The 14,374-nt window shown below is 58.1% G+C and overlaps 3 protein-coding genes across 4 annotated transcripts; 1 reads left to right on the top strand and 2 right to left on the bottom strand.

Annotated features, from left to right (window-relative positions):
• Positions 1–940: 940 nt before the first annotated feature.
• NDUFS5 (NADH:ubiquinone oxidoreductase subunit S5) lies at positions 941–1,905 on the bottom strand. Its single transcript, XM_034069289.1, has 2 exons — positions 1,569–1,905; positions 941–1,200 (listed from the first exon to the last, which is right to left on the bottom strand). The coding sequence occupies exons 1-2, from the start codon at positions 1,782–1,784 to the stop codon at positions 1,096–1,098; spliced, it is 321 nt and encodes a 106-aa protein (XP_033925180.1). The 5' UTR covers positions 1,785–1,905; the 3' UTR covers positions 941–1,095.
• Positions 1,906–2,547: 642 nt separating this feature from the next.
• Positions 2,548–7,718, bottom strand: LOC117436966 (antizyme inhibitor 2-like). The gene is made up of 5 exons (XM_034069155.1): positions 6,271–7,718; positions 4,459–5,894; positions 3,650–3,822; positions 3,403–3,534; positions 2,548–3,183 (listed from the first exon to the last, which is right to left on the bottom strand). The coding sequence occupies exons 2-5, from the start codon at positions 4,606–4,608 to the stop codon at positions 3,033–3,035; spliced, it is 606 nt and encodes a 201-aa protein (XP_033925046.1). The 5' UTR covers positions 4,609–5,894; positions 6,271–7,718; the 3' UTR covers positions 2,548–3,032.
• On the top strand, positions 6,944–13,404 carry AK2 (adenylate kinase 2). Of its 2 annotated transcripts, XM_034069154.1 has the most exons (7): positions 6,958–7,111; positions 7,521–7,646; positions 9,281–9,391; positions 9,483–9,577; positions 10,351–10,423; positions 10,900–11,095; positions 12,701–13,404. In XM_034069154.1, exons 1-7 carry the CDS (start codon positions 7,004–7,006, stop codon positions 12,706–12,708), a joined length of 717 nt encoding a protein of 238 aa, XP_033925045.1. In that variant the 5' UTR covers positions 6,958–7,003; the 3' UTR covers positions 12,709–13,404. The 2 variants fall into 2 exon arrangements, with proteins under 2 accessions (XP_033925044.1, XP_033925045.1); XM_034069153.1 differs by lacking the exon at positions 12,701–13,404 and having other exon boundaries at positions 6,944–7,111; positions 10,900–11,754.
• The last annotated feature ends 970 nt before the right edge of the window (positions 13,405–14,374 follow it).

A 14,374-nucleotide genomic window follows, 5' to 3' on the forward strand; every position in this document is an offset into this window, starting at 1 on the left:
AAGCTCTTCCCCCACCTGGTTAATCATTCACAGGGTGCCTGGAGAAACAGGAGCTCTGCCACAGCCCTTGAGAGGGGCCATTTCCCAGCTGCAGACAGAGGTGTGTGTCCAAAGGGACACAATCCATGGAGAAAGGCATGAATTAGAAGGGCAGGAGGCAGAGACCAGCAGCACCAGCCCCGGACAGAGCTGGTCATCCCAGCGTGGGGCTTTGTGAGGATCAGGGAGCTCAGAACCTGCACCAAAGATTAAGCATTAAACCCACAATCAGCAGTATTAAAACTATGGATTAGAGCTCAGAGCACTCCCCTCTCCCCTTCCAGGGACTCACCTGCTTTAATGCCCTTACAAATCCAGGCAGGATTTGGTGGGAATGGGACAAACATCTGCCTTGGGGAGGTACAAATGTGCCAAGTGGATCCCACTGACACAGGATTCCAAAGCAAAGCCCCCCCCCATCACCCCCAACACCTTGGAAGGGCAGGAGAGAAACTAAACCCACCCCCTACTGCTCTGAATCCCGGTGGGAATGAGCTGCTTGTACCAAGTTTCCCCCTCATCCACCACTCCAGTGACTGGTAGGAGCCCAGTACACACCAGTCCTGTGGGTTGGTGGGTTTAAGGAGAGGTTTAGCAGGATAAGCTTGGACAGGTGGTGGGATTTGTACTTCCAGTTGACTCCTCTTGGTTTTCCTGCAGTCAGTGCAGGGCTGGAAGCACAGAGGCACAAATGAAGGCACCAGCTCCCTGGCTCCAGGAGCATCCCAGCCCCTCCAGAGCAGGTCCCTGGCTCCAGGAGCATCCCAGCCCCTCCAGGGCAGGTCCCCGGCTCCAGGAGCATCCCAGCCCCTCCAGGGCAGGTCCCAACCACTGCAGGGATTTGGAGCTCCCCTTGAGCTGTGCTTCACTTGGGAAATAAAGACAAGGCAGAGGCAAAGGCTGTTGTGAAGTAGACATTTACTATCCCAAGAGATGGCCGTTGTGGTGCCTCTTCCCTTCAGCAGGAGCCACGCAGCAGCACCCGCTTGAGCCCTGGCTTTTCTCCCCACAGGAATCCCATGTCGCCGCCTCCACGTGGAGCCACATCCCTATGGATCACGGCCGAGGGTCCTCTTTGCCCTTGTGGTAGTCGGGGGGGGTGTACTTCCCTTCCTTGATCATCTTGTCCCGCTGATCCAGGATGGTTTTCAGCCGCGCCGCCTGCCCGAGCACACACACACGGGGGGGGGGAAGCACCCAATGAGACCCCAAAGCTGTGTGTATGCAGACCCCCCCACAATGGGGCTCAGCCTCTGCAACGCTTTCGGGCTGGTGCAACACTTTTTAATACCAATGAGCAGCGGGGCTGCAGCCCACAGGGGAACAGCAGCTTCCCCATCGCACTGCATGGGGGTCAGGTTCTCAGCAGACCCACAGCAACTTCCCCATCGCACTGCAGGGGGGTCAGGGGCTCAGCAGAGCCCACAGCAGCTTCCCCATTGCACTGCATGGGGGGGGTCAGGATCTCAGCAGACCCACAGCAGCTTCCCCAGCAGCCGCGGGGCAGGCACCACATCCCCGGTACTCACCAGCTTGGTTCGGTGCATGCACTCCATGAAGTCCTCATACTCGGGCTGACACTCGCGTCGGGCCCGGGTCTGCCCCAGGCCGTGCCCGCACTCCACCCACTCCCGCTCGAAGGCATGGCAGGCTCCGGCGTTGCCGTTGGGCTGTGCCGTGCTCTGCCGCAGCAGCCATCGGTCCACATCGATGCCGAGCTGCCGCTGCAGGTCCCAGAACGGCATGGCTGCGCTCCGGCGGCCTAACGGCACCGGCACCACCGGGGCTCCGCCGCCGTCCTTCACGGGCCGTTCACGACGCTGCCCGCCGGCAAGCGCGGCCGCGACTGCGACACTCGCCGTGCGCTTTACGGCTGGGAGGCTCCAGGAGCCATGGAGATGAGGTGAACCGAGGCACGAGCGGCCTCCCAGCTAGAGCGCCCCCTGGCGGGGAGGAGGAGAGACCGCCCGCCGCGCCCCAGCGCCCCCTGCCGGCCCCTGCCGCGGCCTCCGAGGCTCTCCCAGTGTCCCCAATGCTCCCAATGCTCACAGTGATCCCACTGCTCCCAATGCTCCCAGTGCTTCCAGTGATCCCACTGCTCCCAATGTTCCCAATGCTCCCAGTGCTCCCAATGCTCCCAGTGCTTCCAGTGATCACAGTGATCACAGTGATCCCACTGCTCAAAGTGTTCCCAATGCTCCCGGTGCTCCCAATGCTCCCAGTGCTCCAGTGCTCCCAGTGCTTCCAAGTGCTCTCAGTGCTCCCAGTGCTCCCAATGCTCACAGTGCTCTCAGTGCTCCCAATGTTACCAATGCTCCCAATGCTTCCAGTGCTCTCAGTATTCCCAATGCTCCTAGTGCTCCCAGTGCTTCCAGTGCTCCTAATGCTCCCAGTGCTTCCAGTGCTCCCAGTGCTCCCAGTGCTTCCAGTGCTCTCAGTGCTCCTAATGCTCCCAGTGCTCCCAGTGCTCCCAGTGCTTCCAGTGCTCTCAGTGCTCCTAATGCTCTCAGTGCTCCCAGTGCTCCCAGTGCTCCCAGTCCTTGGTCCCTCTCTGTGTCCCTGCTCTCCAGCAGTTCGGGTTCTCTGCAGCCCCCCCCTCCCAGGGCAGAGCTCTCCATCCAGGCTGCCAAGAGCTCAGGACCAGGGTGGGAGCCACAAGTCCCCCCCATAGCACCCCCAGCCTGGCACTCCTGCTCCCTATTCCCTTATCCCAGCAGTGTCCAAGCTTTGGGTTCACAACCTCACCTTCCCTACGAGCAAAGCACCCAGCTCCCTATTGCAGCCTAATTCCCGTCCACCCGCACTTGGGAAACGCCTCCTTGGACAACCGGTAATTCCATCATTCCCAGAGCCCAAACCTGCTCGTCCCCATGGCTTCCCCAGCGGCACACACAGCACACGGGCAGGAGGAACAGGATTCATGGCACAGGCTTCAAAGCCCTCACCACAGGCGATGCCGGCAGCGGGCAGGATGTGTCCCCTGCTCCCGGGGCTCAGATGATCCCGGCTGGAGCGAACACTGGGGTGACACAGAGGGACTCTGCCATCTCCCAGCCGCAGGACAGGGGGTGCAGATGCTCTCGTGGTCGTCTCCGGGTTGTGGTGGCTTCCCAAGGAAGAGCTGGATGGTTTTCCTGCGGGAACCTGAGGGACACCATCGCTCACTGGGTCCCACACAGCATCCCAGTGCCAACTGCCTGACCGCCCCTCAGAGCCCCACATCCTCTCAGAGCTCCAAACCTGCCCCAAACTGGTCCCAGATCAGCCTCCCCAGGTCCCTGCCTTCACCTCTCCCAGCCGGAGCAGCTGGTGGCCCCGTGGACCTCCATGCTGTCCCTATGGATAAAGGACCACGCGCTGTACCTGATGCCAACCACCTCCACTGCCTGCTCCTTGGCCATCTCCAGCGGGTGCCTGCAGGACTTGAGCGTGGTCCCAAAGGCCATATTCGGAATGGCAGAAGGGCTGGAATCAGCAGCGATACCCAACAACATCCTGCAGAGCAAAGCCACCCGGTGCTGAGGGGTTTCAGACCCTCGATCACCCCACAGCCACCCCACAGCTCCTACCCCTGCTCCCCCCCAGTGCAGTGATGCTGCCGGACACCCACCAAGCCCGAGGATGGCTCTGGGCCACCTTGCTCAGCTCCACTTCATTGTCAAAGGCCATGAGCTGCACCCCGTGGCTTGCTGCATACTTGATGTGGGCAACCTGCTTGCAGGGGCTGCTGTAGAAGACCATGTCAGAGGGGACTCCGATGCTCTGAACCTGTGTGATCTCTGCCTGCAGGCACACAACACACACATTGGCACCAACGCTGAGCCTTGGGCCAGCATCACAGCCTGGGCTTTGCCAGGGAACAGCCACAAGAGCCCAGAAGGATCACACTGGACCTTGTCCTGGTAGGGGCAGGTTGCAGCAAGATGTTCATGAGTGGGTTTAGCAGGTATGGGGTTGGTGCATGTGTCCCCTGTGAGCTGCAGAGGGTGACAGTGGCAGCGTTGGTCTGAGCTGTCACAACCCTGCACTTTCTCCTCCTGGTACCATTTACCTATGTACGAGTGGCTCAGCTTTGGTTCCTCCCTGGGATGTGGCTATTGCAGGAGGGAGCAGGGAGCTTTATGCTTAGCCTAAAGCCACAGGAGTGGGACGGTTGTGGCAGCAGCACCCAGGGACCTGCCTTGCCACCAGCCAGGGCACCAGTTCCAGAGGCAGGAATGAGGGTCAGAGGGAACAAACCTGAGCCACCAGAGAGGCCATGGGTTTCTGAGCTGCTCTGGGAGGGTTTTGTCACCTTGTGAGGAGAAACCTAAGCCCTGCTGCTTTCTCACCCATCACAGGAGCAACCAGGTTGGAAACGACCTTTAGGATGAAGCCCAAGCTATTCAGTGCCCAAAGGATGTCCTCCCACAGCCCTACCTTGTTGGTACAGGCAATGCCCGTCCCCAGCTCCGCCAGCAGCCGAATCACTCCTTCACTGCTGTTGCACTTCACTGGGAAGGGTTTCACACGGGGTAGGACCTTCAGGAGCTGCAGGTGTTTCTTCACGATGTCCCCCAGGTCTGCCATGAACAAGGCTTACTGGGCACCATAGGGAAAGCTGCAGTGAGCAGCACTGGGCTCCCCATGCCAGCCTCTGCCAAGGGAGCAGCGAGCATCAGCCTCACCGCCTGGCATGGCCCCACCAGGAGGCTCTCCAGGAGGTCTCTGGTGGTGAAGCCTTCCTCCACCATGGTGAAGTTGGACTCGTTCAAGTCCCCATTCATGGCTGAGGTGCAGTAACGTGAGCTTGAGGCCTTCTCAAGTAGGGTTTAGCTTCTAAGTATGAAATACAGTGGGAAAACAAGGAAAGGAAGGCGAGAAGCAAGGTCCAGAAGCCCCACCAGTGTGTACCAGTACACCCTGAGCTCCACACCTTGCAGCTCAGGCACCAATACAGTTAACACCAAAGCCAAGTTCACTGCAAAGCCGATGGCCTAGAGATGCCAGGACATGTCCCATCACGCTCTGGATGCAGCTGGATCTGCTGTACATTGCACAGGGTTAACTTCCCTTGTGATCTTCCTGTCTCATGGGCGCAGGAAAGAGGCATCCTGACACACGTGCGATGCCAGCTGTGCGCTGAAGAGGCACAGCACCAGTATCCCCTCTGGATCCCTGCTGTGGTTCCAGTTTCATTTCCCTCCCATGACACAGTGTGTGGAGCTAGGGGACAAGTCAAGCTCAGGGTGTTTCCTAGCTCACACACAGAGCTTTAAGCTCACACACTTGGCTCCCTTGGATCCAGCCCATCCCATAACCCAGGGAGCTGATGACCCAGCTCAAGCTGACACAGAGCATTCCCACTCCAGGTCTAGCTCCAGGGCTTTTACAGACCTCCCTGATCCGCAGTGAGTGGGAGTCAGAGGTTTCACATCTCAGAGCTGCACCTCCTTCCCTACAGAGACCTTACAACACTCTGGGGGGCACTAGGGGAAGGCCCACATGGACCCAGAGCAGCCGGATGGTGCCATGCACTGAGCAAACACTGACAGTGAATTCCAGAGATGGGGAATGGGGTAAAACAAGGGGGTTTGAGGCTCTTAAAGCTTTGTACTTGGGAGAGTGACTCCTCCAGCCTTGCCCTTCATTGCCCATCACCCACGTTGGCTGGCACAGAAATGATGTCATTTAAGTGGGTCATTCCTGCCAGCCCAAGCCACAGACATCCCCTCCTTACCAGGGTCTGATGCCTCCTTCCCAAGGTCTTATCCCTCCTTCCCAAGGTCTGATGCCTCCTTCCCAGTGCCTAGGCACAATGCCAAGGGGGGTCCCCAAGGAAGGCCGAGCTCACGCTGCACCCCGAGGCGTTGCTGCTGGCAGGAGAATGAACTGGTCCCAGCGGTGCCTCTTGTCCTGCCCCAACTCCTCACCTGCCCCGGGCCCCCAGACCCTGTGTTTGGGGGGCCCTGCACCCGTTGTATCCCAGTACCCCTCTCCTTGCTCTGCCTCCCAATCGTAGCCATGGCAACCAATCCCAGCCACCCCATTGGCTGAGCTGCCTCGGAGCATCCTTCATCCCTTCTGAGGAATGCTGCACCCCTCGCCCACCTTATCCAGGGCTGGGGCTGCCCCCAGCAGACACCCCGATCCCCACCGAGCCCCCCCCTGCGCTGGTAGCTCATCCCCAGCCGTCCTGCAGCCAGTCATTGTGTGCACAGGGACCATGGAGGGGAAGAGAGCCCAAGATACCTCTGAGATATTGCTGCCAGGGGAAGGAGCTTCCTGCAGATTAAACCCTGTCTGGCTGGGACACTGACTGCGGGACCTGGGTCAGGAAGCCCACAGGGATGGATTCTGTCCTGGTGCTGCTGCCAGCTTCGGTGTGTTCCCCAGCAGCGGATCCAGCTCTGCCATCCATGCACATGCCCCGTTTGGTCCCTCAGTCCTGTCTTTGGCTGCATTTGCGCACTTGGAACGGTTCCACTGCTCCATCCCTCAAACACTGCAGGCTGAGCAGGGCATTTCCTTCTTGTTTCATTTACAGTTCCCTCTCTGGTGTCACTGAGGAGACAATGCTCGCTCTCAGCTGCCCCTGCAGAGGACGTGAAAGGGAACGACTTATCCTGGATCCTCAACGCTGTGGCCTTGGCTTTGCCATGAGCTCTCCTGGCAACCAGGGCCAAAGGAGCCCTTGTCTCCTGTCAGATCCTGGCTCTGACCGCAGCCAGAGCCGTGCAAGACAGGGGGAGCGGCGCAGGGAGCGGGGGACGGCAGGGTGCGGGGAGCGCACCGAAACCACGCCCACTTCCAGCGAGACCACGCCCACTTCCAGCAAAACCACGCCCACTTTCAAGTAGACCACGCCCACCATCGGTGTAAGCCCTTCCCCTCGCCGCTAGACCACGCCCACAGGCTACGAAGCCCGCCCATGAGCCACGTGGTTCCCGGCGTCCCCGCCCATTGGCCGCAGTCGGCGGCGGCCATGGCTCCGAGCGCGCAGCCGAGCGATGGCCGAGGGCAGGCCCCGGGGCTCCGCCGGGGCATCCGGGCCGTGCTGCTGGGGCCGCCCGGTGCGGGCAAGGGCACGCAGGTGAGGGGGCACCGGAGGGCACCGGAGGGCACCGGGGGATGGGCGGTCTCAACCGGAGCGGCGGCGGCACCGGCCCGGTCGGCTCCGGAGCGACGCCGGTGTCCGGCTCCGCTCCCTCGCTGGGGCAGCGGGGCGGGCGGCCTGCCCTGACGGGGGGGTGTCCGGGCCTCGTTCCGCTGGGGGCTCAGCCGTGCCCGTGCACCGGGGCTCTTTGTCCCGGGCCCCTCTCTACGGGAGGCCGCGGGGAGCCGGTATCCGGGCCCCGAAACCGGCGCTCCCGGCCCTGCCACGTGTTTGCCGGCCGCAGAGCGGGACCAAGGCCGCGCTGGGGCTCCAGCCCCCGGCTGGGCCTGAGCCCCTCGGAGCCCTCCCGCTGAGCACCTCCCGCTGTGTCCGTGTCCTCCCGCAGGCCCCGAAGCTGGCCGAGACCTACTGCGTGTGCCACCTCGCCACCGGCGACATGCTGCGGGCCATGGTGGCCTCGGGCTCCGAGCTGGGCAAGCGCCTCAAGGAGACGATGGACGCCGGGAAGCTGGTGGGTACCGGGGATGTGCTGGGAGGGGAGGCGGGTGGCAGCGCTGGAATGGGAGCAGCCCAAATCCAGCCGGTAATTAGAAGCTCGGTGACAAACGGGGAGGGAGGCAGATTGCAGGGTGAGGGCAGGGGTTTCCTTTGTCATTATCCTGCAGGAGTAAACATCCTCTCTGAACACCTCCTCTGCAGCATTGCTCCTTGCTTACCAGCAGCCCGTGTCCCTCTGTGTGCTGGGGTGGGGTGCAAGGGGTTCTCTGGCTCCTCAGCACCGAGGTGAAGCTGTATCCTTGGAGCTACAGGCTGTTACAGTCATGCTTTGTAGCTCTGGTCTCACTTCACGTCGTACCTGGGTGCCTCTGGGCTGGGTGACTTTGTCCAGAGGGTCCCAGCTCTGCATAAAGGCCATTTGCCTGTAACTAAGGCAGAAATAGACGTAGGGGTGTTGCTGAAGTAGTTACAGTGGGTACTGGGTAATGCTGTGCAAGAGATGCTTTGGATCCCCAGGGAACAAGAGCTGGGGCCTCTGACACACTGCTTTACCGAGGGTCTTGCCAAAATGACTGAAATATGTCATTAGGGACAGCAAATTGCAGTGATGTGTCCCAAAACAGAGGGGTATGGGGCAGATCCTGGGCACTGCTGCTGGCTCAAGGGCTCACAGCCCCCCACAGGGACTTTGCAGGCCCCAGGTTAGGAGGACAACATGACGTAGCTCCAGCTTTCAGTCCAGGCTTACATTGCAACACCGAGCCTGCAATAACCCAGCTGGTTATGAAAGATAGGGCTGTTATCTGGCGCTGTCGGCGCTATCTGCCACGTGTGTGTGGGGCAGCTCCATGGGGCTGCTGTGCAGGTACAGCCCAGCACCATGCTCTGGCTCTCTGATAACTTGGCTGGGCCACAGGATGGAGCTTTGGGCTCAGTTAGGAGGCAGAACCCCTTTCTCTGAAGGCAGTAATCAGGAACACACAGAAGGGACTTGGTGCTTCCCCCCCAGCTCCCTTCCCATCCCAGGGTGCTTGTTTGTGTGTTGGCACAGTCTGGTCCCTGATCCTGCTCCCAGCTGCGGGTGCTATTGTTGGGGCTGCCGTGCCTGTCAGTGCTTCCCAAACAGTGCTAATACCAGTGCTAATCCTGGCAGTATGCAGGGAAAAACCAGGCAGCGAGGGCAGAGCTTGTCAGCCATGGGAGGCAGTTACCTTCACAGCAGGTTTATGAGTCAATGAGCAACTGCTTCACCCTTCCTGACCTCTGCAGGGCCCTGTGGGTGAAGGTACAAAGTAGCAGGAAGTAGAGGTTATGTTGTACCATGTATCCTGACCTCCCTGTCTCCAGAGCTTGTCTTCAGGCTGCTGGTGTCCCTTGAAACCCAGCAACCTTTGAAACAGGTTGGGACATAGTAGCACTGGTCCAAATCCCAGGTGGTGGTGGGTGACACCCATGGCAGGAAGTGCTTCAGGTCTGAACACGCAGCTTCCACCCTGTTAACTCCTGTTTTCAGGCACCAGGAATGCCTGTTCAAGCAGCCTGGTGTGAGCAGAGCAGCTCTGGAGGTGCTGTGTGTGCAATCAGGGTGTCCTAGAATCACTTGTGGTGGAAAGGACCTTTCAGATCCCTCCTGTGCCTCCTCCCCAGGTGAGCGATGAGATGGTGGTGGAGCTGATCGAGAACAACCTGGACTCCCCTCCCTGCAAGAACGGCTTCCTCCTGGATGGCTTCCCCCGCACGGTGAAGCAGGCAGAGATGGTATGTGTGAGCTGGTGCTGCAGCATCACCTCCCTGCCTGGACACCAGCTCCTCTGCCGCTCTCCTGCTCAGGGGGTACTTTCTGTTGCAGCTGGATGAGCTCCTGGACAAGAGGAGAGAGAAGCTGGACTCAGTCATCGAGTTCAGCATTCCTGACTCCTTGCTGATCCGGAGAATCACCGGACGGTAAATCCTTTCCTCCCACTCGGGATGTGGGGTTTCCTGCTCTGAGTCTGGTGACCCAGGTCAGCCTTTAGGCTGTGCTCTTGCTCTTCTGGAGCTGTTGCTGCTCCTTTACACAGGAGAAGGCTCCAGGAAGACCTTAAAACAGTTTTCCAATATCTAAAAGGGGCTGCAGGAAACCTGGAGAGGGGCTTGGGACAAGGACCTGTAGGGACAGGACAAGGGGAATGACTTTAACCTGCCCCAGGGGAGACTGAGCTGAGCTCTTAGGCAGAAGCTCTTCCCTGTGAGGGTGCTGAGGCGCTGGCACAGGGTGCCCAGAGAAGCTGTGGCTGCCCCATCCCTGGCAGTGCTCAAGGCCAGGTTGGACACAGGGGCTTGGAGCAGCTGCTCCAGTGGAAGGGGTCCCTGCCCGTGGAAGGGTTGGAGCTGGAGGAGCTTCAAGGCCAAACCCCTCTGGGATTCTGGGATTCTATATTTTAGCACTGCTGAGCATCCTATCTGGGATCTGTGGCCCATGATGTCCCCTGTTTGCCCTGTGTCACCCTCCCATCTCCAGGAGCTGGCTCTTCCCCAGAAAACATAAAGCAAAAGCTCCATCTCTTAGCACAGCTGCTTTTTTGAGGCTCCTGAAGAGGCCCTTGTACAGAAATAACCAGAAGAGCTTTTTCTGAGCGCAGAGAGGCTGATGGGGCTGCTCTTGCAGATGTTCAGATGCTGCTGAGTTGGAGGTTCAGGAGAGCTTGTCCTTTGCTGACTCTTGCTTTCTGCCTTAGGCTGATTCACCCAGCGAGCGGCCGCTCTTATCATGAGGAGTTCAGACCCCCGAAAGAGCACATGAAGGACGATGTATGTGAGCTCCCCAGGCTGCAGCTTCCCTTCCTTTGGGTTTAGCTGATGCTTTGCAGCATCCCTGGATAATACTCATTGCTTTCCTTCTCTCCCACCTCCTCTCGTGGCTTTCTGGGGAGCGTGGGGATCTGCCTGGGCAGCCTGAGCCAATGGCACGGGATGAGTGAAGGGCATGGCTATTCCATGGACTCTGTCCATAGCTCAAGTTGCAGTGGGTTGTGCCTGGTTTCCCTCTCGGGAGCAACTATAGCCTGCTCTTAAGGCTCCTTTTAGCAAGCAGAGCAGTGTGTGGGGGCATGGCCATGATGCTGAATCCTCCTCTCTCCAGTGACTGCTTTGGCTGCACTGGGTTCACCCCACTGTCCCCTGCAGCCCCGGGCATCGCTCCTGCAGCTCAAGGCTGTGTTTGGAGGAGGGGAGCATGGGTTGTGAGGGCTGCAGCCAGCTGGAGACTGTCCCCTTGCTTCCCCCAGGTCACTGGGGAGCCCCTGATCCGCCGCTCAGACGACAATGAACCAGCCCTGAGGACGCGCCTGAAGGCCTATCATACCCAGACCGCCCCCCTGGTGTCCTACTACAGCAAGCGTGGGATCCACACGGCCGTGGATGCCTCCCAGTCTCCTGACGTGGTGTTTGCCAGCATCCTGGCAGCCTTCTCGAAAGCAACATGTAAAGACCTGGTTATGTTCATTTAGGGCTCTGTCCCAGGACAGAGCTCTCTCGCTTTTCTCTCTGTCTCTCCATCTCTGTCTCTGGGGCCAGGGAGGGTGAAGAGCTGAGCAGAGTAGGGGATGAGGGGATGCTGCCCAAGGCTCATTCCCTATCAAAGGAGCTGTTCCCGGTCTCTCTTTGGGGATCTGTGTGCCTGCGGATGCCCGAGCTTTGGCCTCTAGAGGTCGCGGCGAGCCCGAGCATCCGCTGGCTCTAAAGGCTTTTGTTTCACTCTAGAAGGAACTGAACGTGCTGCTCAGGGCTGGCTGAGAGCTTGTCCCCCTTCTGTGGGTGTTATTCTCTATGGGGCAGGTTTATCTGAGAGCTCAGCCCATCTTCCTCCCATTCTGCTGGGGTTTTAGGGCAGAAGAGGGGGGGAAGAGCTGGGGAGGTTTCAGCCTCTCCCCATTTGTGGGCCCTAATCTAGCAGATATTAATGAGGTGCTTTCTGCTTTAACAACTGGAAGTCTCCAGTCAGAGCCTAACAGTTACTAGAGGACTAGAAACGGACATGGGCTTTACCTCTTCACTCTTGCCTTGGCTTTGGCCAAGGAGATGAAGATGCGTTGAGCTGCTCGTGATCCCACAGCCTAAATAAAGCCTTATTGCCAAACAAATGCTTTCTCAAGGCTGAGACAGCTTATTAACCACTGGCTTCATGTGCCCTTGAGCCAACGACCTTCACTGTGAGCTAGTGGAGAAGTCTTTGTTCCTTGAGCACATCCTGCTGCTCCGTTAGGGTACTGTGTGCGGTGGCTTAGTGCCATTGCACTGCTCTGTGGTGACCCTGCAGGGCTGCTGGTGGCCTTTGCCCATGTGGGACTCCAGCCTGGCCTGGAGGAGACTTTGGCCTTTAGCCTTCCATGTGTTATGGAGTGGTTTGGTGGTGTTTGGAGGAGTTGAGCTGTCTCCATCCCACACTGAGCTCAGGACCATGTGTCCATTCCAGATGCTTCATCCTCCGGAATCCCTTGCTCTGTTTCTTGGGAGCTTCTCTTTGAGAATCACTCTGGGTCTTCAGGCATCCTTTCCAGGGAAATCCCCTCTTGCAGTAAACTGGGAATACTGTGGGGAACTGAAAGCACTTGTTGCTTTTGGAAGCATGTGGCTGCAGGGAGAGAGGGGTTGGAAGTAAATGGTGCCGGTTTCCTCAGCAGCCCTTGGGGTCCACTGCCCCCCTGGATGGGGGGAGAGAGAAAGGGCAGCCCTGGTGTGTGGCTTAGGACTGTGGGGCTCCAGAGGAGCGTGTGTTAGAGCTGCCCCAGTGTCTCTGTGGCTGCAAAGAAGGTGTGAGTGGAAGCAGCTTTTAGCTGAAAGCATCTCAAGAGTCAAAGCTGCAGCTCCCTGCACACTGCTGGAATCCAGGGAAGGCTTCCCAAGCAGTTGACATTCCTGGATCTGGTCATGGTTTTCCTCCACAGCAAGAACAGTGTGTTCTACGCTCTTCTTTCCCCCCTTTGTGCTCACTTTGCATCCAGCCTTTTCCTGCCTTAAACCATGATTACTTTGGGGGTTTTCTTTATTTTTTCCCTAAATCTATGTTTTTGTTCCCATTTATTCCAGCTGAGTGACTCCACGAAGCAGATGAGACACCACCACACGCTGCACACTGCTACAACACCCATTGCAGCAGGGAAGGGGGGGTATGACTGATGGGAGGGGAGGGAAGGAGGTGGTAGACAAGGGGCTTGGGGGCTGATTTGGTTGGCTTTTGGTTGGATTCCTTATTCAGCACAATCGTTGTGAAGAGGAGATGAGCTTCTCCTTCAAATCACTGCCTAGGGAGGGAAAACCATGGCACAGGGTGAAACATCCCCAGCAGGGCCCTGGCCTGTGAGCAGGGATGGGGCAGATGCTGTCCCAGGCTTCTCTCCTGGGTACCTGGAGGCCACTGCTGTGATTCTGTTCCTATCAGTGAGGACCAAACTGAACAAAAGACTCATGGAAAGGCCAAGGGAAAAGCAAGATCCAGGTCTTTCCTTGGAAGTTTTGTTGTTCTGCTGCATTCCTGAGCCCTGGCACAGGGGCTGCTCTGGGCTGAGCAGAGGGGCCGTGGCTCTAGTCCCAGCCTGCCTTGGCAAGCGGGTGGCTTCACTGTGACCAAGCTGGAATCCTCACAATGCTGGAGAAATGCAAAAGAGCCTGTTTTTTGCTGGAATGATTGCAGAGCTAACACTGAATGGGGCTGGGTTTGCATTTCCTTTGAGCTCAAATGGTGCCTTTGTCTAACCTCTGAACCGAGAATAAAAGAACCCCTTTACATTTTTGTACCTGTTGCTGTGTCCTCTTTGCCCTGCAGGCTATGGGAGAGGAGCTGGATGCCACTGTAGGCAACTAACACTGGGCCTGATCCTATCTTGATGTTCTGGGCAGTTGGAACTACAGCTTGGGATTCCTCCTCTTCCTCTTTCCCTGCTGCATGTGTTCTAATGCTTTATCACCATAGCAATGGTGTCTTCTGGTTTGCTCTCTCCTGTTTCTTCAGGCACGGCGCTGAAAGCACTGAGCCCTCTGTGTATCCTGACCCTCTCTGGACAAAGCTCCTTTCAGGGATGGAATTCCAAGCCTGCTCTACCTTCCCTTCCCATTGCCAGTGCATGCAGGAGCTAATATCATTTCCTTCTCCTGCAGCCTCATGCTTTGACTTCTGCTCTCTTGCTTTCTGCCTTTTGTAGCTCCTTGTGTCTCTGTTCCCCTCCACTGGTGCTTCTTGAGGTACCAAGGCTCAAATCTGCTCTGAGAGAGGGAACAAGAGCAGGCCCTGGCCTCCCTTTACCCTGTTCCTGTGCTCTGATGGGTTTACACCTCTCTGTTACCTCCACTTAGCATTGCCTCCCTGTTGAAGGCAAGTTTGTGGTATCCTTCCCTTGTTTCTTTGGCTGATGGATGTTAAGCTGAGCTCTTCCTCATTGTTTGGGATTGTGTCCTCTACTGTTTGCCTGCTGCTGTTTCAAACCTGTTCTGCCTGCTCTTCCTGGCGTTCCAGTCCTGGCTCCTCTGAGCTGGGCTGCTTCTGTTTGATCCTTACCTAAGTGTGGAGCATGAAAGGAGCCATAGGGAGGCTGCTATGGGGAGGCTGCTATGGGGATGCTGTTTACCTCAAGCCTCCATCTGTGACCCATCTCTCAGGCTGCCCTTGACTCTTCCCATGGCGCATGCTGCTCTGCAGGTGCTGCAGCTTCCTCCTGTTCCCCCATCCCCTTCCAGCAAGCTGCTTATCAGGCACTCTTTTGAAAA

Source organism: Melopsittacus undulatus, chromosome 14 (genome assembly GCF_012275295.1).
Source record: "Melopsittacus undulatus isolate bMelUnd1 chromosome 14, bMelUnd1.mat.Z, whole genome shotgun sequence".
Classification (NCBI taxonomy): domain Eukaryota; kingdom Metazoa; phylum Chordata; class Aves; order Psittaciformes; family Psittaculidae; genus Melopsittacus; species Melopsittacus undulatus.